Here is a 24,374-nt window from a genome sequence, read left to right on the forward strand (position 1 = left end):
GAGTCAGACTGGGACTTTGTTGGTGTACTGTGACCAGCTATCCAGCTTGTGTCTACTTACAATGGTATGTTTGTGAAGGCGGGGAAGTTAAGCTGTAAGAAAAGAAGTGGCAGAACCTGTTTGACCATTATGTGCCCCTCCCAGGCGGCCGGCACCCTCGCAGCTTGTTGTTTCAAGAGACCTGTATGCTTTAGGAGGTCACGCTTCAGATAAGTGGAGAGCGAAACGGTCCCTGCGATAAGGTTAATGGTAAAGCTAATCTGGGGAAAAGAATGCCTCAAGGTACTGGCTCATGTTTTTTATGGTCGATTGCATAAAAAGACTAAATATGTCCAGTACTGTGCAAAAGTTTTAGGCAGGTGTGAAAGAAACAAAGAATGCTTTCTAAAACCGAAGTTTTTATGAGTTTATTTTCATAAATTGATAAAATGCAGTTAATGAACCGAAGATAAATCTAAATCCAGCAGTGCCATCAGCTCAGAACTGGCAGAAACCAGGGACCCAGGTACATCCATCTACTGCTCCCAGGGAGGTTAATGCATCAGGCCACTGATGTATGGAGAAGCAGTAAAAGTTTCTGATTTCTCTCTATATTTTAGTGGAGAAAAATAAATGGCGAGACAGCGCTTTGCGGCTGCTCTATAGACTGTACAAGCAGCTGCTATAATGTTAACATGTTCACAGACACAAGCGCAGCAGATGCATGATGTGTGATGATGATGCTGTTCGCTTTTTATTACATCACAAACAGATTAAATTCAAACCAGGAAATGAGACGCTCGCTAAACGGAGATTTAAACATCGCGGGCGAAAAGCTGCGAGCAGGCAACTCCACCAATCAGAATTCTTCAGCACTGCAGCCCCGCCCCCAAAGGTTCCTGAACCTTTGTAAAGTCCTCCCCCCCGAGCAGGATCTTTTTCTGGGGTAAGAAAGGTTCCAGCAACTACAGTTTAGACCCTGGTTCCAGTGGAAACACACAGAGTTCCTGCAAAGCTTCCTAGTTCCGGGAAGTAGTTCCTGTGGTGGAAAGGCGGCTCAAGTGGCCAAAATCAAGTGAATGCAACTGTAATTTACAACGTAGCTTCATTGTTAGTACAGCACAGGGACATTGCAGAACCTGGATGGGTTGTATTCCAAACGTCGGAAAATGATGAACATTTGAATTATGGTACGAAGAGTTGTCTATTGCAGTAGTGATAGGGTGACAATCTGCATTTTGTTTGCCCATCACGTTCCACAGAAGAAGCCTGTGGAACTATCTGTAATCAACAAAGCAGCAGGCTGTGTGTGTTGTGTAACTGAATCGCGGTACAGAGCTGTGGATGATTCCCATCTAGTGTTTCCTGCCATGTGAGCGGGCCAGGGGCTGATAACATCTGAGTTTAACCAAACCAAGTGAGGACAAGCCCAGTGAAGCCATGTTTCACCCCCGGGGAGGCCGTAGAAATTCCACAAACGAGGGGAAGAAAAAGCACACTCTCTCTTTTCTATAGGCCTTTCATGTGTCCTAGCTCCTCCCACTCTGAGGCTAAGTGCCTTGCTCAAGGAAACGTGAGGAAAGAATTGTGCTTCTCACTTTAAAAAAAACCGTATTGTAGATAATGGTTCAGATATGTATCACTGTCATCTGAGATTGTATGCAGTAGTTACATTTACATATGCAGTAGTTATGGTTACATACAGTATATAATTACAATTCATCAACAATTCAATTTATTGGATAGACACAAAGACTTTTGTAATTGAAGCAGTGAAGTTTCATTACAGTAGATTTACAGGAAGCATGTTTCCTTGCACACATGCGTCTCATATGCAAATGTGATCATTTTACTGAATACATCCTGTATGGAATCTGCCTGTTGCATGGCTCATTGAGGAGGTTAACATCTCAACATGAGTAACCAAAGGCTGTAGCATTAAAGAGCAACCCCACTGTATCAGGCTTATAGCGTTTTTTTTCTCCCTTGTGCAGTGACCGGGGATAAGAGATTTAAACAAGAAGAATAATCCTGTTCATTCCTATGTGCATGCTAACTGCATGAATAAGGTTGTCAATATCCAGTGAAATGTTTTGCATACAGCATAGGAACTAAATGAGACAGACAACGACTCGAAGTCTTGTCAGCTTGTGTGTACTTACAGTATATACTTTATAAAATGGGAGACAGGGATTGCTGTTAAATGATGGGCTATAGCATCACTCCATTGTGCTCATGGTGGTCCTTAATTGAGACTCTGACCCTGTTTCCACCTGGCATTAATATGTGGTTTTTAGGATCCGATCGCGCTAACTACAGGTGGAAACACGCTCAATGCGCATTGAATGCGCATTGAGATTATCCACATTCGGAGGTGGTTTGAGACCACATATCCACATACCCATTAACAGTGGAAACACGTATGCGTATCTCATACACATTAGGCCCCGCCCACTCAACTGCGGCGAGTGACTGGGCGGAAAGGCGTACTCATTCACGCGACAATTCACGTCATAAAAGCGCACCGTTGCAGGTAAATAATAAAGTCAACAAGTGGAACAACTGTGGTCAAGCCAGCGGTCTCTTGTTTTTGCTTGGTCAAACCAGCCGCTTCTTTATTTATTCCCCCCGTGTTGTTGTGAGCACAGAGACGGCTCGGTGCAACTGATAGAGACAGTGAGCGAACAGCTCTGGCTGCGGCAGCTTCGTGACATCGTAGCAGTGGGACACAGTGTAGCCAACTGATTCATTTAATGACGAGGAAAAACACCACACAATAAACAGTGCCGCGCTCACATTTTCGCCAAAACACACTGACTCTCTTCACTCTAGCCGAGGTGACTACACAAGGCGGAAATGATTCTTTCGACCAACTGTGGTCAAGCCAGCGGTCTCACGTTTTTGCTCGGTCAAACCAGCCGCTTTTTTATTTATTCCCCCCGTGTTGTTGTGAGCGTGTATTTAGCCTACTACTATCTATGGCGTAAACACACAGAGACGGCTCGGTGCAACTCATAATAGAGACAGTGAGCGAACAGTGCTGGCTGCGGCAGCTACGCAGTGGGACACAGTGTAACCAAGTGATTAATTTATTGACGAGGAAAACACCACACAATAAACAGTGCTGTGCTCACATTTTCACCAAAACACAAGACTCTTGCCGAGGTGACCATAGACATTATAAAGGGATTTATAATGTCTATGGTCGTGGATGGTCAACACTTCTTCTTCTTCTTCTTTTATTTCCGGCAGACTAGGCAAGGGCGGGGCACTGCTGCCCCCGCCGATTAAAAACAACAGTAGCCTATAAGCGGAAATGATGTACGAGCTGATTTCCATACAGCGCGGGGAATTCGAATCCGGATCGCAAACGCGCATAGAAGACGCATTGTTAAGGCCAGGTGTGAACAAGCATATTACATTTACATATAACGATCGGATTCCTCAGAACCACATATTGATGCCAGGTGGAAACAGGGTCTCTGACTGTCCCTGCGTTCCGAATCGCATACTCTTTCTTTTTTCTATTCGACATACTACATCTGGCCATAAAAAGAATCTAGTTAGGATGCAGTAGGCATACTATTTGGAGTGGGACATACTTTTACTTATTTATTCCATCATAACATTGTGCCTTGATCTTGCATCCATCGCATCCCCGTTTGTTTTTATATGGAGGCTCCGTCGATGTGACGTCACTTCAAGTTCGCACTGGATTATCGCCCAAATAGGATGCTGTTTTCAACACTAAAAATCTTGGCCGGATGTAGTAGACATGGCCACAAGAATCGGGACATACTAAATCTTTTTTCTACCATACTAAATAGTAGAAAGTATGCGATTCGGAACGCAGGGAGCGTTTGAATGCCCAAGCTACTAAGAGAACTTGATCTTCAATAGAGCGTTCCTCCCAACACAGTGACTCCGCTCATCTTGTACACCATGATGCATAATATCAAAAGAGAAATGCCTCCAGCATTGTCTAAATATGTGGCAAACTATTACGTCAATATCTGAATGACAAAAAGCCCTCACTGTAACACATAGATAAAGCCAGTAATTATCATATGTTTTTAATTATTAATGAATTATTCCTATCATCTCCACAAAACTCCCTCTGTATTTCTCAGTACTGTAGTGTCTACAAACTGGTGTGTATCCCCCTCGACACTGGCGCAGGAGCTCAGAGAAATCCCAAGAAGAGCCCAAGCAATTTTTCAGTTGTTGATTCTACTGCAAAGAGAAAAACCTGGACGTACAGCTGAAGGTATAAAATCCGTGCGTGATCACCAAAGCCTTACCTCATGTACTGTAGATGCACTGACAGTGTTGTTGGAATTACTCACGGGGCAAAGCGTTATCTCTTCAAATGTGTCTCATGCATACAGCATCTTAACAAACCCTAACACAACTTTTCATGATGTGATTAAGAAAAATGAACCAGTTTCTAAAGAACGCCTGAACCATACTTAAACTCAACCAGTGTTTTGTTAAATACAATGGATGTCTGTGCCACGGCTATAAAGTATTGACTGGAATCAAGTGTATAAGTTATTGATAAGATATATGGATGATCATTTCTGAAGTGTTTTGGTGCAAATACTCTTTCTTGCATTTGGATGGTAGACCAATGAGTAACGTATACCTAATACTGGATGCTATGCATATGTGCATAAAGAAACCCTCTACCCTACATAGCATGCACATGCAGTGATAAAGCACCCTGCAGCATATAGGTATCATCTCCTCTGTGACATCAGAGCCAGTCTGTTCATGGACACTGAGATACGTGTGAGAAATAAACACCAAATCTGTTTTCAATCTGTGTGAGTGGAAAACCCCTCAACAGACCCGGATGACATCATGTGGACCATCTGGACTTTATTTTTTTCATTTCTGAGGAAAGGCAGGCAGGGACTTCTAACAGTTCTAATTCCATTTCCTATGTTTAGACTTCAGGGTAACATATAGTATATTTAAATAAATTTGATTGTCCATATCGGTAGGCTCATAGCATAATTGCCTAAATCATATTTACTCTACTCTACTTTTACTCTACATCTACTCTATTCTACATCTACATCTACTTTTCGTTAGCCTAATAGCATAATAGCATAGAGTAGAGTAAATATGATTTAGGCAATTATGCTATGAGGCTAATGATATGTGAAGCTTTCAACTAATAGGACACACGTCTCTCTCTCTCCATAGTGAGACTGCTCATTTAGCATCCACTTCTTCCTGCTCTGTTTAACATTTTTGTCTAGCCCTGAATGTATTAACCCCTCTCTAACAGAGCTAATCATTGCATTTCCCCACCACTGATTCACTGGTAAAAAAAAAATTTAATCATCAGCAGCAGGAATCAATAAAACAACACAAAATACTAGGACAAGCGCCTGGTGGTTATATGTCTCTGTGATACATACAATTGCAGAAAAGTGAAAAGTCCAGTGGTGGTAGGCTATGCTTTAAAGAAGGTAAAACTCTACTAGACCACAATGTTTAAGGTCACAGTAACATTTGACCTCCAAAATCAAATCAGTTCATCTTTGAGTCAGAGTGGAAAAATTGAAGAAAGTCCCTCAAAGTGTTGTTGAGACATTCCCTGCGTGTTCCAAATCACATACTTTATCTTTTGACTACACTACATACTAAAGTACAGAAGAGTTTTAGGGCCACAGGAGAGAAAAAAAATCAGATAAGGAAGATTTTTTTTCATTATGTCAAGAAATGTCAAGAATAAAGACGAATACTCCAAAATGCTATTGGAGTTAGTGGGACATTTATTTATTTTCAGCATACTTGCATGTATTGGGACATCCTAAATCTTTTTCTGGCATACTAAATAGTAGGGAAGCATGGGGATTGGAACGCAGGGATAGCGTTCAAGAGGCCTGAGGTCACAGTGGCATTGACCTTTGGACCCATGACCTCAAAAATTAAATCAGTTCACCCTTGAATGAGGCAAAACGGTGGCACAACTACAGTTCCCTGTAACCACAGTGAAGCTAGGTTCCCTAAGGCTCAGATGGACTACACATTGCCTGTGGAGGAATGCCATTAGTTTACCATTGACACCATTATTCAAACGGCCATTAGCCTTTTGTGAATAATCCTGTCTGATTAAAGCAAACACAGGCCAGCTACCTGTTTGGGAGTTTACTCACATGTCTATCAACATCTTGCGTATTGTTTTAGTAAATTGTCACTATGTTATCCCTTAAAATAACAAACCTGTTTCTCTGTGTGTGTGTGTGTGTGTGTGTGTGTGTGTGTGTGTGTGTGTGTGTGTGTGTGTGTGTGTGTGTGTGTGTGTGTGTGTGTGTGTGTGTGTGTGTGTGTGTGTGTGTGTGTGTGTGTGTGTGTGTGTGTGTGTGTGTGTGTGTGTGTGTGTGTGTGTGTGTGTGTGTGTAGGGAGGAGGTGCAGCAGAACTGTGTTCGATGGAGGAAGAAGTTCTCCTTTGTGTGTAAAATGAGTGCCAATTCAATCACAGGAGTGTTGGACCCCTGTATCTGCAGGGTCTCTGTACGCAAGGTAAAATACAATTCCCTACAAACTACAGTTATTTTAGTATACTTGCCTTACATTCCAAATCACATACTTTCTTTTTACTATTCTACATATTACAGCTGATAATACATAAGTATGTTGTTAGCATGCAGTAGGCACACAATAGGGACATACTTTAACTTAAGTCAATTTCATCATAACTTGATACAACCGGACCGGTTGTAGTTGGGCATCTGGGTATTTTTCAGCATGCTGCGTCCGACCACATGTATTGGGACATCCTAAATCTTTCTGTACCATACTAAATAGCAGGGAAGTATGGTGATTGGAACGCAGTGTGGGTTTGGGCCACAGCACCTATAACAAGGTTTAACTTCAGGTTACACATGGCTTCCTTATGTGATATAATATGTTTGTGGATATGAGTGTACAGAGGGTGTTAGCAGGCTGACATACACAGTAGCAGTTTGCTCCTTCACCGTCTCTCTGTGTTCACAGGAGCTCAAAGGAGGAAAGGCCTTCTCAAAGGTACGTCTATTTTCCAATGATTGTAACTCACCCCTTACCCTACCGGTTTGACCTGTAAACTCATAAAGTCCCTCTATATGACAGACTTATACAGTGTCAGTGATGGTAAAACATAGGTTTTAAAATGGCAACCATGTCGACATAATGACGGGGCTTTGTAACAGGGAGCATGTGACACAGTCAGAGTAATGACTGTGAAGTAGCCAGTAACCAATAACACTGTGTTTACTACTCTGTGTGTGTGTGTGTGTGTGTGTGTGTGTGTGTGTGTGTGTGTGTGTGTGTGTGTGTGTGTGTGTGTGTGTGTGTGTGTGTGTGTGTGTGTGTGTGTGTGTGTGTGTGTGTGTGTGTGTGTGTGTGTGTGTGTGTGTGTGTGTGAGAGAATGTAACATAATAACATAGAAGGTCACATAAGGTTACAGAATTTTGTCATGTCATTCCCTGATTGTAGGGATCATTTCATCCTTCTCAATCACTGTTATCCCTCACTACCAAAATACAGTAGGCTACTCCAATCATATTTCTTCAACTGATTTTATTTGTTTTTGTCCTGAGAATAGCACTAAGAGGAAAGCTGGTTGAATGTACAGAATAAAAAAATGGTTTGAGCATGGATGAGCTAAAGGAAATATCATGGTCGCCTGTCCTGTATTTTGGCTTTTTGAACTGGCTTGGAAGGAATGGTTAAAGAGTCATGAAAAACCTCATTCACTTCTTCACATGAGCAGGAGGACTGATTGAGGGTTATTCACAGGAGTCACGTACAGTATAAAGACAGAACGAAAAAGGGTCCTACACAAAACGATGGAAGAACATGTACTAGCAAGGAGAACCGTCCAACTGTTTCTGATCTCTCTCTGTGAAGTGTTACCCATAGATAGTATATAAAATGGATGTAGCATCCGGGCTGACCTCAGTTATTCAGACTGCATCCAATTCTCCTGGCTTATGCTCCTCGCCATCGTGTGAGATTTTTACTCCTCCTCACTCCTCTTGCCGAAAAAGGGAATCGATGTGACGTCGGGGGGAGGGAGATACGCCCATCTAGCTGACGTATACCTCCGAGGTGAAGTGAGGGACAACGGGCGGATAGCTGTCACTCAAGAGATCGCGTCCCTAATTATTCATGCATTTTAACCTCCAATAGAATAAAAAGTAGCCTGGTAGAAAAATATTCTCCCCCCTCAGTGTTGTCATGGAGATATGACCTAAACATACAGACTAGAATGTTTTTTTAAACCAGGACGTAAATAGGTTTAATAGGACTGAAAACGGCCTGTTTAACAAGTGAGTCAACAAACAATTGCTCACTTTTGGTACCACCCCCTAGTGGCCACCCGGTGCTACTGCAATGTTTGTCACTTCCTCATTGGATGCTGGTAGAACTCGCTGTGGTTGGGGCTTGAGTGTACCAGGTTCTAGACATTATTCTATATCTGTATATAACCTTCCACTCTCCACCCTTTAACGCTCTCACTCTCTGTTGTATGATGTCTCCAGCTAGGTTTTGCTGATCTGAACATTGCAGAGTTCGCTGGTTCAGGCTCCACAAACCGCTGCTGCCTTCTGGAGGGCTACGACACCAAAAACACTCGACAGGACAACTCTATCCTCAAGGCATGGCAAAACACACACACACACACACACACACACACACACACACACACACACACACACACACACACACACACACACACACACACACACACTGAGCAGATCGGCACTGAGGTTTAGTAACACGTCTGTGATTTTCTTTTATAGGTAACAATCGGGATGACTCTCCTGTCTGGGGATCCCTGCTTTAAAACGTGAGTTCCTCTCTGTCAGGGCTTTTGATGAGAGGGATTGGTACAAGCTCCCCCCAGAATGTGGTAACTTTTTGGTAATAATACTCATCATGTTTTGTGCCTGTGTCTTTAACCACATCAGGCCTCCCAGCACGGCCAAATCTGTCTCCATGGGTACGGAGGACCCCACCCTGCAGCTGGACTGTAAGGGGGAGAGCACTGACGCCACAGCGCAGCCGCTAGCTAACGTTCTGGAGCGTCCTACTCGCATCAACAAACCCAAACAGTCGTCAGTACGAAGCTCGGGTAACTCAATTCAATTCAGTTCAGTTTATTTAAGAAGGGGACAGTGCAAATGAATAACACACATGATCACACATGGGTTAAAAATGCCAGAATTAGCCAAAAGGCAATTTTTCATGTGTAGTCCCCTGACATCAATGTTAAAAGAAAATACAATTAAACAAGACACAACAACAACATAAACAGGATGGAACCCCACTACTCGGTATCATTGCTCCCTGTGTCGTCTCTAACCAACATACTCTTTTACAACTAGTGCATGTGGTCCATTCAATCACTTATGTCATTTCTTTTAGAAAACAATGGTCGGGATTATTATAATTTTTTTGTTTGGGTTTTAAAAAGGAACATTTTAGACCCTCTCTCTAAACGTTGTAGTCTAATAAGCAAATAGATGTCACATCTTCTGTGTGCACTTACTCACTAAAGTAGAGTTTCTAAAGGTTTCTGAAACGATTTTTTTATTTATTTTGTGGGTGAACATAAGGTTCAACAGTGATACCAGACAGACCAACTGTGGTCTGTCATGATAATAGAAGTGTCCAAATACACATACATCTTCCCCTACAGTGTTTCCTGCATTTAAACTACCTGTTAAAATACTTTCATTTTTAATTTTCTAAACGCAGATATGTTTTCAAGCGTGGGAGTTTAAAGTTACCCTGTGTAATAGTGTAAGAGAACATGTAACCTCTTCCACTGATTGACTCATCGTACAGCGCCATCTTGCGATCTCTCTCGCTCAGCAGTTTCATTGGTCATTTAAATATACCTTTAAAGGCCTACTTCACCGGTTGGAATATGAAGGTGTATTGAACTCGGAGATCCTATTTAGTATAAATGTGCAAAAAAAATTGAAATCGGATCATCTTAGCCTGAGAAAAGGCAGAAAGAGTGTTTTATGGTCTCACTGTCTAACCCTACAGTTTCCTTACTGTGACATCACAGTAAGGGTCAGGAATAACAGGACAGCTGGGCCAAGGGAAGACTAAGGGAAGACTGAGGGAAGAAAAACCTCATTCATTATATTATAATAGTTATTTTATAATGATAGAACGCTGGTTCCGTATGGGTGAAGTATTCCTTTAAGATAATTGTGTTGATTCTTCGTTCTCAGATTTCACCAATTAAACTGGTTAGGGTTATCCGTTATCCGTTTTCCTCAGTTAAGCTAAGTGTCTACAGGCAGAGGGTGTCATAGTACGGAATGTAAAGCCCGCACTGAGGCAATTGTCTATTGTGACATTGGGGCTGCTATAGAAATGAAAGTGATTTGATTTTGAATGCAGGTCTGCCCGAGGAGGGAGAGAGTGTGTCCAGTCCAGACGAGGTCTTCTCCACTGGTCATATCCGCAGCTCCAGCTATGCCAGCACGCACAGCAAGATCTCAGGTCAGAGAGTAATGCCTTTCTCATGCTGCTGCTAATTCTTCAATTAAAAATCTTTCTCATAAGCAGCTTGCCAAAAGATTAGGCATTTCGTTAACTGTGAAAGAAGGGTGCTAAATCCTCACAAGATGCTCCACGTTCCCCATTTTAGTGAAGGGAAAAAGTCTCTTCTGATATTTCTTAAAACTACAACTTATCTCTAGTAATATTTTTTTTGATTCTCTTACTATATTGAGCCATGACTATGTTTCATATATGATCAAATATATTTATAAAAACTGAGAAACATCTTCATTTTTGGGCCCCTTTAAGACATCTCTTTCTGTCCCATGGTGCAGGCTACAGCACAGCTCACTCTCGCTCCTCCAGTCTGACCGACCTCAGTCACCATAGGAACGCCTCGTCCAGTAGCAGTGTGTCCTGTGGGCCCGCCCACTCCTCACAGCTGGCCCCTCCCACTCCCACAGAGCCACGCCACCCACAAGCTAGTCCCACCAAACCAGCCAGACCTCCTCCCCCCACCGGAGCAGCCCTCAAGACCAGCAGACCCTCCAGGTACACACACACACTCCTACCCTGGAAATCCAGGGTACGAGCAATAGACCTTCCCAACTCAAGGGAATGGCACCAATGCATGCATTTCAAAATACCACTGCACGCAATTGGATAACACTACAACTGACTATGACCAATCAGAGCAATGAACAAGGTGACTTACTCGGTTACGCGGCCCATTTGATTGGCCCATTCTGACAGTTAATGAGCTCCAATGGTTCGTCCCCATAGTAAGCTGCAGAGCAAATTCAAATTTGTTAGCTGCGCGTCTGGTTTCTCTAGGGTAACACACACCTGCACTCCTGCCTGAATACCTCTGCTCCAGCACTCTCCCTCAACACTGTTCTTTGTCAGTAGATCGCAATGTGAGACTGGTCTGGACTCCACCTCACTGATAAAAATCTATGGTGAATCTTGGGCATGTGTAAACGTACTGTACATGCCAGGAATTTCTTGCAAGAATTCCAACCTGACTGTGAGAGGGAGACCTCTGTGAGAGGGCCTCAGACTGAATGTCAACCGCTAAATTGCTAAATCAACTGATTATGGATTTTGTCTCATGAATGCTTTGAGGGATATTCTTCAAACTTTGCACAAATGTCCTAGCCTGGAAATCCAGACCTGCTGCTGGCAATTATTATTATTTTTTGTGTTAAGTGCCTTGCTCAAGGACACAATGGTAGAGATGGAGGGCACCGTAGATGTAATAGCAGCCACCACTAGTTTTACTACCAAAACCCTCCTGTCAGGTGCCGAGATCCAACCAGAGACCTCATGGTTACTGGGAGGAGGAACCAGAGACCTCATGGTTACTGGGAGGAGGAACCAGAGACCTCATGGTTACTGGGAGGAACCAGAGACCTCATGGTTACTGGGAGGAGGAACCAGAGACCTCATGGTTACTGGGAGGAGGAACCAAGACCTCATGGTTACTGGGAGGAGGAACCAGAGGACCTCATGGTTACTGGGAGGAACCAGAGACCTCATGGTTACTGGGAGGAGGAACCAGAGACCTCATGGTTACTGGGAGGAGGAACCAAAGACTTCATGGTTACTGGGAGGAACCAGAGACCTCATGGTTACTGGGAGGAGGAACCAGAGACCTCATGGTTACTGGGAGGAACCAGAGACCTCATGGTTACTGGGAGGAGGAACCAGAGACCTCATGGTTACTGGGAGGAGGAACCAGAGACCTCATGGTTACTGGTCGGCCCCCTCTTTCCTCTAGGACATCCTACTACCTAGTATGAATCTTTCTTCTTGTCCCTGTACCAGGAGGAAGCAGGACAGCGTGGAGAGGCAGCCCAGCTGTGTGGAGGACACGCGCCTCGATGCAGACGACATCGTGGAGAAGATCATCCAGAGTCAGAACTTCTCTGACTGCAGCAACAATGAAGGTACAGCACTGAGCACACAGCTGTTGTGGTGTTGGGGGGGATTTAGTTGAAGCAGCACACAGCAAGTACCAGTATGACAGTCGGTAACTCTTCTCTTGGGTCTTGCCTTGTTTCACTTCAGATAGCAACTTGAGACTGTTTGTGAGCAAAGATGGTAGCACGGCCCTCAGCGGGACACAGCTCTCCAACAGGTAGGCCTACACAGTTTTACACGCTTATTTACCGTGTCTTTTTATCAGGAACTAAGGCCGTTACAGGACCGCTCATGCTTTTTTTTTTAAACCACTGGTGCAAAAGAATCTAATCTGTATGATGAACCATGTTTTGAGCAGTTATTCATTCAAATTCAATCTTTCAGAGCGCAGAAAAAGTTGAAAAATGTATGAAAATGAACTAATTTAATGACATGTTTATTATCTAAATGATTGTGTGTGTGTGTGTGTGTGTGTGTGTGTGTGTGTGTGTGTGTGTGTGTGTGTGTGTGTGTGTGTGTGTGTGTGTGTGTGTGTGTGTGTGTGTGTGTGTGTGTGTGTGTGTGTGTGTGTGTGTGTGTGTGTGTGTGTGTGTGTGTGTGTGTGTGTGTGTGTGTGTGTGTGTGTGTGTGTGTGTGTGTGTGTGTTTCTTCCAGAGGGACACCAGGTATTTTTGAGCCGGTTGTCATCGAGACTCACTGAGAGACGTATGGACGCGTCTCAAGCCTCTATCAACCGGTTGATGATTCTGTGACATCTGATTGTCTGTGACTGTGTATGTGAGAGTTATGTGCATAATATATTTATCTTCAGTGCACACAGCTTGAAATACGACTACTACTATGATACCCATACTGAGCCTTTTCTAGTATATTTAATACGGTGGTGGGAGGTGTCTTCTTAACACACGATTAGCATATGTTCCCAAATAGTATAATCTTATTTTATTTATTCCTTTTTATTTTTACCTCAAATGAAGAAAGATTATTTCCTTCGTTTTACATGAATACCAGAAACTAAAACAACACTTACTTTAGTCTAAATGTTTGCGCATAAAATGAGCTCAGCGCAGTGTTAGCATCAGACTAGCCGCTGTGTTTTGGAGGTGAGGTTCCTCAAAATACTAATTCATATGGATATTGTGTGGACATCACATTGACTTCGATGAACCTTGTCATCACAACACTGTTTTTATACAGTTGGTATAGGCTACATTTCAGTAATACTCTCAGCGTCAGTAGGTACGTAATGCAGTGAAGAAACGCTAATATGGCCATGGATAGATTTTTCTTCTTCAGATGTTTCTTGTTAAAAAATTGTTGTTATCTTGACAATCCATACTGTCAACATTTGTTGAGAATATTGTTCTGGTAACTCACTCAAATACATTCCTAGTTTGAGAGCATTGATTTCAAATTTCTGTGAACTTTTTTAACCTCTTGCACCTTAAAAGCCTTGCATTTAAAAGGAGAAACGCAGAGCAACACATTAGTGCCATCGCTACCAGTGATTTGGTTTTTCCTCTCTTCTTCTCATTGGGTTTGTTATACACCAGTCTGTGGCGCAGTAGGTTAATAGATGTTCTACTGTGGCCCTTTGCAAAATGTGCAGAATGATAAAAAAAAAGCTACTTGAACAATACCTTAAAGACCACTGCATCGTGGGAATTTTAGTGCAACACTGACATAATGGTGCATTCAGTGGAGCCTTGTCAACTTGTAAAAATAGAAACACTTCTGAGTTGTCCAGCTGTAACATAGCAGTCCTAAAAGCAAAACCTCGCAAATTCTCTTTTTTAAGAAAACAAAAATACCCAATTCAATACACTGTTATTGGAATATATTACTATATTGAGTAGGTTTTCCAGATAGGAGTTTTTTGCTCTTCGGCTTTCAATTGAACACATGATGGACTGATCTGAAATCAGTATGTATCAGCTTGATATCCATATAATATGGATTTCTCTGTCATAATCAAACAGCCTACGTCACGTTTTTTCTCTGGTGCAATTCATGTGATGGATATATAACACTGACTAGTGGATCTGACTACAAATATGGTATACCTGGTAAATATGACTTTTATCATGTCATAATTTTCTAAGTTTATGAGTTAACAAGGACCCACCGAATGCCACACAAGAGCCATCCACTGGCTGTTTCTGAGAACCACTCAAAATCAGCCTGTAAACTGGAATCTGAAGCTTTTTATCCTTTTATTGTATTATATTATGACGCTATTTGATCACAGTAAATAGTACTAATTAAACCTTTACGTACACGTGTGAGGATTGTTAAAACCACTAAAAGGAATTGGTATTTATATGATGTTTTTTACTCTGTTCCACATTTAATTTTTTATGTTTTTATTATAGGACAAAATGTAGTTTGGTTAATGTGTCACAGGATGCTCTTATGAGACAGCACAAAGTTTGAGTGTTTATGGCGGGCCATATGTACCTCTCCATGTCCTGCACTTAGTTACGTAGAACATGAATATCTTGTTAACAAATCAAGTTTTTGGTTTCGCAAGTTTGTTTTTTGGATCTTTGTCCCAACCCCAAGCTCCATTTGATAGCACACCGCTTAGCTGAACCCTCATATGTATACTGAACAGGAGAGGCTTTAAAACGTACATTCTACTCTTTTTCTGTACAACAACAGGCTGGATAAAATGTCACTTAAGAGCTACATTAATGATTTGAGCTGCAATAGAAGCATATGTAAAGCTGTTACGGCTAATACCTTTCTCGCATAGCACAGTACGGACAGGTAGCTGATCTTGAGGAGATATTCACTGAATTCAACAAAGTCACTTTGACAACAAGTATTCTCCTGGAAATGGCGGACTCCACCTTTAACTTTGTCTGTGTGTTGCAGCTTTAAAGTACAATATTTGAAGCTAGATTGAGCTAGTGATTCGCCTTTGAACCACAGCTTAGGCCATTTAGGAGAATCTGATTGGCTGATGGATCAGTGATAATCAGTCAAGTACTTCTGGACCAAATAGATATTTAGTCAGCTGTCATTGAGCTCATATTATTGGATCAGACAAAAAACAGTACTGGACTCCTATTGGCTGCTGTTATGCCTACATTCCTGCTGCACCCCTATTTTCTAAAAAAAGACCAACTTCAACCAGAGCTCTTTGCACTTTGTAGTTTTAGTCTGTGTTTTTGTGAGGGGTGTCGCAGAATATTCTATAGGACTGCAACTCGTAGTAGAATGCTAACAAATTCCTTATTTTTTTTCTGCATCGTAGCTGAATAGCTTCTGTAAACTCAGTGCCTGTGTCATTGTGCATAGAGCTAACAGTCAGTATACTGTGGCCCTGCTGTTCACTGCACTGAGGTCAGTTCTACAGCTGCAGCAGCAGCACAAAGCCCTCTGTTGTGCCATGGCTCTAACAATGTACAATAGATTCCTCATCCCACATGGACTCATTGGCGTTTTTTGTATGTAAATGTCGCACTGTATTGTTTTGAATGTGCCACTCTATGCATGCGGGCCGTGCATGTTTTGTTTGACTGATGTGTAAGGATGTGTATCAGATACTGGAAAGCTTTATCTTTACTTGGTTCATTATGCCTGGGTTGTTAATACTGTGGATTTACTGCTAAAAACTATATGGTCAATTGTTGGGGAATACTGTTGAACAGTGTACTCTTCCCATACACAAAGGCACATAACCTAGGAATTTATATATTCAGTCATTTATTGAATAAGTCCATATTGTCATGTCATGGTTCTAAATATTAAGTCAATAGGTATCTACTGTATGTATGCAGATGGGCTCAGTCCTATGTTGGGGTTCACTCAGAGAACCTTGGCTACACAACACTCCAATCTTTTTCCCTTTTCCCCCACTGAGACCAGCAGGCAGGTTTCTATACACATTTCTATGTAAAAGCTAATATGGCTGAGAGTGAACTGATACACAGTTCTTTTTAGTGAAGATTGTGGTTATGATCAAAGGGGACCAATTGTGATTTGTTCTAGAAAACACTTATTATTTCCTTTGTATGTGATCGTGTGTAAACCCATGGCCGGGTTTAATTACATTTATACAAAATACGACAATGCATTAATGTATTTTCTTTTCAAACTTTTTCCGTTCTAAGGAAAAATAAAACCAATCTTTCTCAAAAATGAATGTAATATAACTCAGAATATCAAGAAATGTCTTATGTAAAGGTGGTAATAATCTAACATGATATCGGCAAAGAAAATCTATGTAGTTAACCAGTGTAGGCAATGTTAGTGCATGACTAAATAATGTGAAATTGTGGGGGTTCTTTGGGTTGTGATGATGTTTAGAAATAAGACTTATTTTACTGCTATCATTATAAGGGCTGTCTCTACATGGTGGACCGTTGTTTCTTAACAAGTGCTATTGTAATCAAATCTAATATATAATAAATGGATGACCACAGTATATTAGAACCAGCTTCATTGGCTCAGTATGTGTACACTGACTGTACACAAGGAATTTGTCTTTCTTATTGTGTTTTTTATACTTGAATGCTCTCTCAGCTCAGAACAATGTCATTAGAGCAATGAAAAATAAATATTGAAATGATATGCATGGAGTGGATGGTTATGTACAGTGCATTCATACCAATGTGTAGCACTTTTAAACACAAAGTTACAAAGCGCTTCACAGATTAGATTTAACATCTACATATACAAAGTAAAAACAAGAAATGAGTTATAACCAGGAGAATGTTTCTTAATGACCTTTAAGTAAAACGAGACAGTCATTATGATGTGTCTGTCACAAACGAGCTGGTTCAAAGAGACCAGCTCTTTTAAGTAAACCATGGGAGTTGTTTTTATAATAAATACTGTATATAGTTTGCCTTAGTTTTTATAGGTGTTTTCATCTAGGCCACTTTGTGTACCAGAGAGCTCTACAAGCAAGTCAGCGCATTTATTTAGTGGTCTCAGAGAGTTACAAGGGTCTGGAAATACAAAAACCGTCGGCTACTCCAATTATTGATATTAGAAAAGGACAAAGGATGTATTGAATCATTTAAGTGACATAGGCCTACTCATACGAGTCAAAACAGGGCTACATTTGGCTGAATTATATAAGTGGTAATGTGAAGGCCGTATTGGAGCCGAAAGAGCCAGCTCTTGTTGGTGACCTGTGATCCAAATGATCAGGCTCACCGAAATTCCCATCACTGTAAGGGAGTAGTTTGCTGACCTCATTTCTTTGGTGAGGAGTTCCAGAGTCTTGGGATTCTGACAGAACAACGCTCAGATATAACGGAGGGAGACCATGTAGGGCTTTAAAAGTTCAAAACTCATGTTTTTGTGAAGGAATTTTTGGTCTTTAGTTGTAATATTAATAGTAAAGATTAATAGTCCATTTATGCCTGTCTTGTGCGTCTGTCTCTCTGACTCTAGGTCAGCCTTGGAGCCTCTTAGGAGACACTTAGGTCAGTTGTATAGATAAAGTCTCATCTCCTTCTACTCCAGAATGTTATGGTTCACTGTGTTCAGCTCTGAACCAAAACATTGGTACGCTTGGTGCCCGAGCCGGGGAGGTGTTAGAGATAGCACCAGGTTAATACACAGCTCTCAGGAAGGGTTTGTCAGAACTGAAGTGCAAGTCACCCGAGTTGCAGTCCGGTTCTCCTTGGCCAAGTCTGTAATAAATATTGCTTCATAATTCATTCAAGTCTCCTGAAATATTCTTCCACCTGAGTTGACCTCTAACCTTGAAAGAACTTCCTTCACATGTGACTGGGAGCCAGTGAAGTGCTGCTATAGGATGGGAGTGATGTGGTCCGGTACAGCCTATACTGTACAACATGCAGGAGTTATTTTGACAGTGACAGTGAATATTAATGATATGGACAAAATATAGCACTCCAGTATATCTGGTGTGTGTGTAAGATTACTTAAGATAAGAGAATGTTCAACAGACCTGACATTTTAGTTGCAAACTGTCTCTGTGTAACAAAAAGGTTTATGCACAAACCTTGCTGCTGTTTCTCACGTCTTTATTTTGACCGTCTGAAAATGTATCAAAATATATGTATAGGCTTTTTCACACATTAACTTAATGCTAATATGTATTTGCTAATGTCACGCTCAGCCCACAAAGGCTGCTCGAATAAAGTTAATTACATTGTAAATTAGAAAAAAAAAGTAAAAACTGCAACAACAAACAAAATCATGGATGCCGTTTTTCCATAACAGATATTATGGTAATTGCACATGACATCTAATAGGTCAGATTTAGGGAAATGATTTCGTATGCACGAGAATAATGTCACATGAATACACGATTCCAAATACATTCTCACTTTCAAAACTGTACAGCAACTTTCTCATTATAAGTAGTCCAGGCATTATATATAAACTGACATCTAAAAAATTGCAACAGAAACTGTATTTCAACTGTTTTTGAATCATGAATATGTAATTGATAACATACTAAATGTCTTAAGGAATCCAAGTGGTGGAAAGTTATTTTCTAGGGGTTTCTTAACCATACTTTTATACCAATTGTTGGCTTCCTAAAGTAGGCCTACTGTTTTATGGTAGATATTTTCCCAATTGTTAACTTGTTCAGAAAAACATGAAACATTTTCTAAATTTATACAGTTTGGGGCCCTGAACATTTCAAGATATTGAGCCATATAGCCAAACAGTTGAAATAGTTTCTGTTGTGAGTTTTTGAGAGGTCCACCCATATTTTCTCACAAAATGCCTGGACTAAAGGTGTACTTTTGCCGCTCATCCAGTAGGGGCCAACAGAGTCTTTGGGGTGCAACTTGTCGGCCGTATTTAACAAACACGAAGAAGAACAGCAGGAAACGTCCACAAACAGAACAGTAGGCTACCTGTCAGAAATGGTAAGAAAGTTAAACTGAATGAAATGAATAGATGGATTTGAGGCTATCTGAAGCTATATCTCATAGCTAGTTAGCTTTGTAGCGGGCTGAACACTTTGACCGGTTTGATAATGGAGCTTCGCAGGTTGACTGAGTCACACTTCCTGTAGCTAATCTTCATCCAATCCTTATGAACGTCGGTTCGACATTTGCTTTTAGCTTGGTCGTTGGCGTAACACCCATTATAATAAGATGTTTTCTGGTTTGTATTATAAAGCCAATGTTATATTTGGTTGCAAACGTACAACACCGATACACAATTTGATAGAGAACGTCTCCATTCTCAGATACAGATGAGATATCCCAGGATAATCTAAGAGGTGCTATTCAAATTAGTTTGAATGAATGTTCTACCCTGAATTTACGAAGGAGCTTTTAGAATGAATCAACTACTAATGTATGTGGTGTGAGACAACTGTCAACTTTAAGACCTCTGAATGGAGTGTTGTTAGGCGCGCAGCAGCAGCATTGAACTGACATTATGCATGGATAAAACAGCGAGTGATTATTGAACTTTTTATTTTTTTCTGTATGTGGGATTACCTTGATTTTAAGTGACAGTTATTTTGGTTGACCATGAAGAATCTGTGTCTCTGAGGATTAGGCTGAAATTGAAAACTTGCATTTTTTTTTTCAAATTTGTCTCTTTTGCTTCCATAACATGTCTTCTGTTCGGTCATAGCCTACTATTAGTATACTAATAGCCTACTATTAGTATACTAATAGTAGGCTATTTGGACCATGAAAGGTTCAACATGTACATTAAGATGTAGATGTAGATGTACTCATGATTTTGGATATATTATACTAAAAACAAATATTTTTGTGTAAGTAATCAACTGGTTAATTTCATGATGACTATAAGTTATAAATGTTATCCTATTCACCTGCAGTGTCTGACCCTTAGACAAAGGTCATACCTCTAAGAGCACCTAACAATTATACACAGTTCACTCACACTTTATTACATTTTTTTCTTCTGGGATCTTCTGGGTCATGCATGTAACATACAATAACCAGCATTGTTTGTCTGTTTTTAGGCTACGGGAGTGGACCAAGCAGCGGGCATGAGCCTTGTTGTGTTCAGTCTGGTGCTGTTTACATACTACTCTGTCTGGGTCATTGTCCTGGTACGTTACTGTCTCTCTCCCTACAGTTACCATTACAAACTCTCAAGGCTTATTTCAGATAGAGAAGAGGGAAGTTTTATCGATCACATTCAGGCCAGGGTACCCACAGATCCTTGAAAAGTCTTAAAAAGTCATTATATTAAGCTTTTAAGTGTCTTAAGATTCTGGAATTGTTTGAGGGGAGGCATTACATTTGAACAAGGCAGAATGAATGAGTGTGACTTTTTAGTTTTTCTTTTAATTTTTCTAGCTAAATTTATATTTCTATGTTTTATATCGTTCAATCGCTTTGAATATGTGTAAATCAAACTTAATAAAAACTCTAAACGGAGTATATAATGTAGTGCAGTTGGTCGATTTGTTTTTGCTGGAGTATTGGTTTAACTTTTAAGCCCAGTTCAGACCAAAGATTCGCCTTGCAACCAGACGTAACTGCAACTGCTTCACAACGAGCTGGCCTGGACGTTCTGAAACTGACCTGGTGATTTGACATGTTGCATCTTCTGCGACTCCTTGCAACGCGCTGCAATAAGCAGTTCACACTAGGGGTGGGAATCTCTTGGCACCTCACGATTCCATCCGATTCAGAGGTCAACGATTCGATTCAAAATCGATTCTCAATGCAATTTTTCTTTTAAGTACGTACTCATGTGTGATTCTCAAAAATATATTTATATACACATCTGAGTTTGCTAATCACTTCCTACTTGTGTGATGATCATTTGATACAATCAACAGATGAATTGCCTTCTCTAATATTGTATTAGAGAAAAAGCTTTACTTGTCACAAATATGACTTTCTATGAACAGTGCAATAATCAATGCAGCTTTCAACACAATATGGAAGTGTGTAAAAACTAAACCGATTCAGTTTAATTTTCTTTCTACTCCTGTGAATCATGTTTCTATAGGATTTCTATTCTATTATTTTCTGTCATTTCAACACATTGTGCAAAAAGTATGGCTTGGAATTCAGCTCTCATACAAAAACGTGAACAGACACAAAGCCGGTGCAGGTCATATAGGTTTGCTGCTGTCAGCCCTTTTGTCGCCACTTTTAACAACTCGCACGTGTGTGGTGTGCATGCGCAGTGGTGCAGGAAATACTAGTAATTACAAATCTAGTAAAAAAAATAATAATAAAAAAAATTAAATAAAAATTTGATTCCGATTATTAATTTATCTGAATCGATTCAGAATCGTTCGAGAGAGAATCGCGATGCATCAGAGAATCGATTATTTTTCCTACCCCTATTTCACACTGCTGCGATTTATCCCCCGCAACGTTCTAAAACCGTCTTGTCGCAAGCAGTGGCAAGGCGAATCTTTGGTCTGAACTGGGCTTTAGAGGTCTTAAAAAGGTCTCAGAGGTCATTCCATTTGTTCTTTTAAAAATGTGCAGATACCCTGCATTCAGACCTGAGACCTCTCTGTGCCCTTACACATCTTATTCTGTCAAAGTAAACCTTAAATGACGTTAATGCTTCTACTGTCTCACACAATATTGTTATGACATGTTTTATTTTAATAAGGGTACACAAACATAAATGTAATTTTTTTTTAAGCCAAATGTTTAATACATTTTTTTTAAATTCAATTTATGATTTGGTATTTTGTCCTTTTCCCAGCCTTTCGTGGACAGTGACCATGTAGCGCACAAGTATTTTCTCCCTCGGGAGTACTCTGTCATTCTGCCTGGCGCTGCTGCAGTGATCCTGCTCCTCTGTATAGGTGAGTAGACCATCACTCTAAAGGCTGTGTCTCGGCTATGACTTCATGATACCATACCTGATACATGCGATATGATGCATATTTTATAATGTGTTTTATGTATTCTAATCTTGCCCCTGTAAAGCACTTTGAGTGGCCTTGTGTCTGAATTGTGCTATATAAATAAACTTGCCTTGCCTATTGTTAGCCTCATAGCATAATTGCCTAAATCATATTTACTCTACTCTTCTTTTGCTCTACATCTACTTTTCGTTAATGTAGAGTAGATGTAGAATAGAGTAGATGTAGAGTAAAAGAAGAGTAGAGTAAATATGATTTAGGCAATGATGCTATGAGGCTAACGATATTGCAACATTGCGCTATTCCACATAGTTCCCTGAAAATGTAAAAGCAGAGCTGAAATAGGCCTACAAGTTGCTGTGTATGATCTGGGTGCTCTTCAATACATCTATGTTGATAACTCATTTAAATCAAAAACTTTAATTCAGACTCAAAAACCCCGCCATTCAGGAAAACACAACCGTACTGCTATATCTGCAGGAGTAGAGGTTGTAGTCTACACAACACAACCCATTAAAACTTGAATTTCTTTATTCAAAAATATCTATTTTTGGGGCTGATGATACAATACTTAATCAAGAAGATAAATATTGCGATATATTGCCGTATGGATATTTTAGCACGGCCCTTACATCACTCTATAAAACAAAGCTCACACTCGAGTACTCTCCTTAAAAATATCGACTCTGCAAATATACAATGAGATGAGGTGTGAGAATGCAGGTAGTATCTACATCCAGGTTAATAATACCATTCTTATCTTCTCCACAGGGGCCTTCACTGCAGTTTTCATGTGGAAGAGTCGCAAGCCAAAGAAAGCGGACTGATCTCAGGATGCCTGTGTGACTGACTGACTGTAGTATGTGAAGGTAGCCATGGGTGATCTCTGCTGGCTCCACACATAAAGACGTTTTTTTTTTAATTTTTTTGCTTTTTATTAGACAGTTTAGATAGACAGAGATGAAATGGGGTAGAGAAGGGGAATGACATGCAGGGAACGACCCGGGCTGGTTTCTAACCCGGGTCTGCTATGAAGAGGACTGAGCCTCTATGGTGGTGGTGGTGGTGGGGGGGGGGGGGGCTATAACCACTACACCACGAGCGCCCCCTTAAAAGAACGCTTTTGAGATTCCTTTCACTATTTTCTTTCTATTTTCAGTTTAGAGACGATTGACATGTAGAAATGTGCTATCACTGACTTCCACACCTCCGCATGTGGCAGTCGTCCAATGTCATATTTTGATAGACCAACATTCTTGAAATTGCCCATCTCCACTCTGTAGGATAATAGGGCTCCAGTAGGACATCCCTTTAGACCAAGCACTGCGGAGGGAGAACTTCATTGGACCGATGCCACTTCTACCTGTTCTGATGACCCTGTTGGCTGCAATTTAAGATGGCCATGATCACAAAGAAGAGGTTTCCACTCCTTTTCTCCAGGAATTTTTTTCCATCACATCAGTAAAACACATTATAAGGCCGTTGTAAAACTGGTGCAGCTGACCCTGAACACTTTTCAAGCTGTGTTGGGCTTGCTTTAGAACTGTCTTCACTCTGAAAGAATATCTGTTTGTGCAATACGTACATGTCCTGTCCTCAAGTATGATATGTTGTTTAAAATGTAATTTCCAGAAAAACTAAATTCTTATATTAGGGTCAATACGGTAATTGAAAGTAGTATGACGGGGGGTGGGCAATGGGTGGGTGTGGGTCACTATATGTGAAAAAAGGGAAGCGGCATGGGTCCTACAATCTGTAAATACTGTGACAGGGGACAGGGCTCATTTTTGTAGTGTGTGTGTGAAAGCATTAATGATGCTACTTGTGAATTGTCTTGGAGGAAAACAAGCATTTTGTCTGGCACAAATCTATAAAAATGCTGCAACAGTCTTTTTTTCTCTTCAATAAAACACTGATTTTGGGAAATGTGTGATGTTTTATGAAAGGTGAAGTAAGCGATTTATTTATGTTAATGTACAGTGGCTTGCAAAAGTATTCATACCCTTTGAATTTTCCACATTTTGTCACATTAAAACCACACACATACATTTATTTTATTGGGATTGCATGTGATACAACACAGTGGTGCATCATTGTGAAGTGGAATGAAAATGAAATATGGT

General features: G+C 40.7%; 2 protein-coding genes across 3 annotated transcripts in view; both read left to right on the forward strand.

Annotated features, from left to right (window-relative positions):
* Positions 1-16,864, forward strand: part of LOC307265456 (early estrogen-induced gene 1 protein-like) — a 28,600-nt gene extending 11,736 nt beyond the window's left edge. Inside the window, exons 3-12 of the mRNA XM_080047201.1 lie at positions 6,397-6,517; positions 6,992-7,021; positions 8,522-8,638; positions 8,783-8,829; positions 8,951-9,114; positions 10,401-10,502; positions 10,838-11,054; positions 12,330-12,451; positions 12,573-12,642; positions 13,080-16,864. Coding sequence (XP_079903327.1) covers positions 6,397-6,517; positions 6,992-7,021; positions 8,522-8,638; positions 8,783-8,829; positions 8,951-9,114; positions 10,401-10,502; positions 10,838-11,054; positions 12,330-12,451; positions 12,573-12,642; positions 13,080-13,125 — 1,036 coding nt within the window. The 3' untranslated portion in view covers positions 13,126-16,864. The remainder of the gene's footprint in view (positions 1-6,396; positions 6,518-6,991; positions 7,022-8,521; positions 8,639-8,782; positions 8,830-8,950; positions 9,115-10,400; positions 10,503-10,837; positions 11,055-12,329; positions 12,452-12,572; positions 12,643-13,079) is intronic.
* Positions 16,865-19,205: 2,341 nt separating this feature from the next.
* On the forward strand, positions 19,206-24,170 carry dpm2 (dolichyl-phosphate mannosyltransferase subunit 2, regulatory). 2 transcript variants are annotated; one of them, XM_080047342.1, is made up of 5 exons: positions 19,206-19,291; positions 20,371-20,460; positions 22,089-22,191; positions 23,023-23,120; positions 23,535-24,170. In XM_080047342.1, the coding sequence occupies exons 1-4, from the start codon at positions 19,289-19,291 to the stop codon at positions 23,076-23,078; spliced, it is 252 nt and encodes an 83-aa protein (XP_079903468.1). In that variant the 5' UTR covers positions 19,206-19,288; the 3' UTR covers positions 23,079-23,120; positions 23,535-24,170. The 2 variants fall into 2 exon arrangements, with proteins under 2 accessions (XP_079903468.1, XP_079903467.1); XM_080047341.1 differs by lacking the exon at positions 23,535-24,170 and having other exon boundaries at positions 23,023-23,295.
* Positions 24,171-24,374: the final 204 nt, after the last annotated feature.

Source organism: Ammodytes marinus (genome assembly GCF_949987685.1).
Source record: "Ammodytes marinus genome assembly, chromosome: 18".
NCBI classification, from domain to species: Eukaryota; Metazoa; Chordata; class Actinopteri; order Uranoscopiformes; family Ammodytidae; genus Ammodytes; species Ammodytes marinus.

Coding starts and splice junctions, on each gene's coding strand:
- dpm2 (XM_080047342.1), top strand. Junction 20,461..22,088: donor CTGTCTGGGTCATTGTCCTG/GTACGTTACTGT, acceptor TCCTTTTCCCAG/CCTTTCGTGGACAGTGACCA. Junction 22,192..23,022: donor GATCCTGCTCCTCTGTATAG/GTGAGTAGACCA, acceptor TCTTCTCCACAG/GGGCCTTCACTGCAGTTTTC.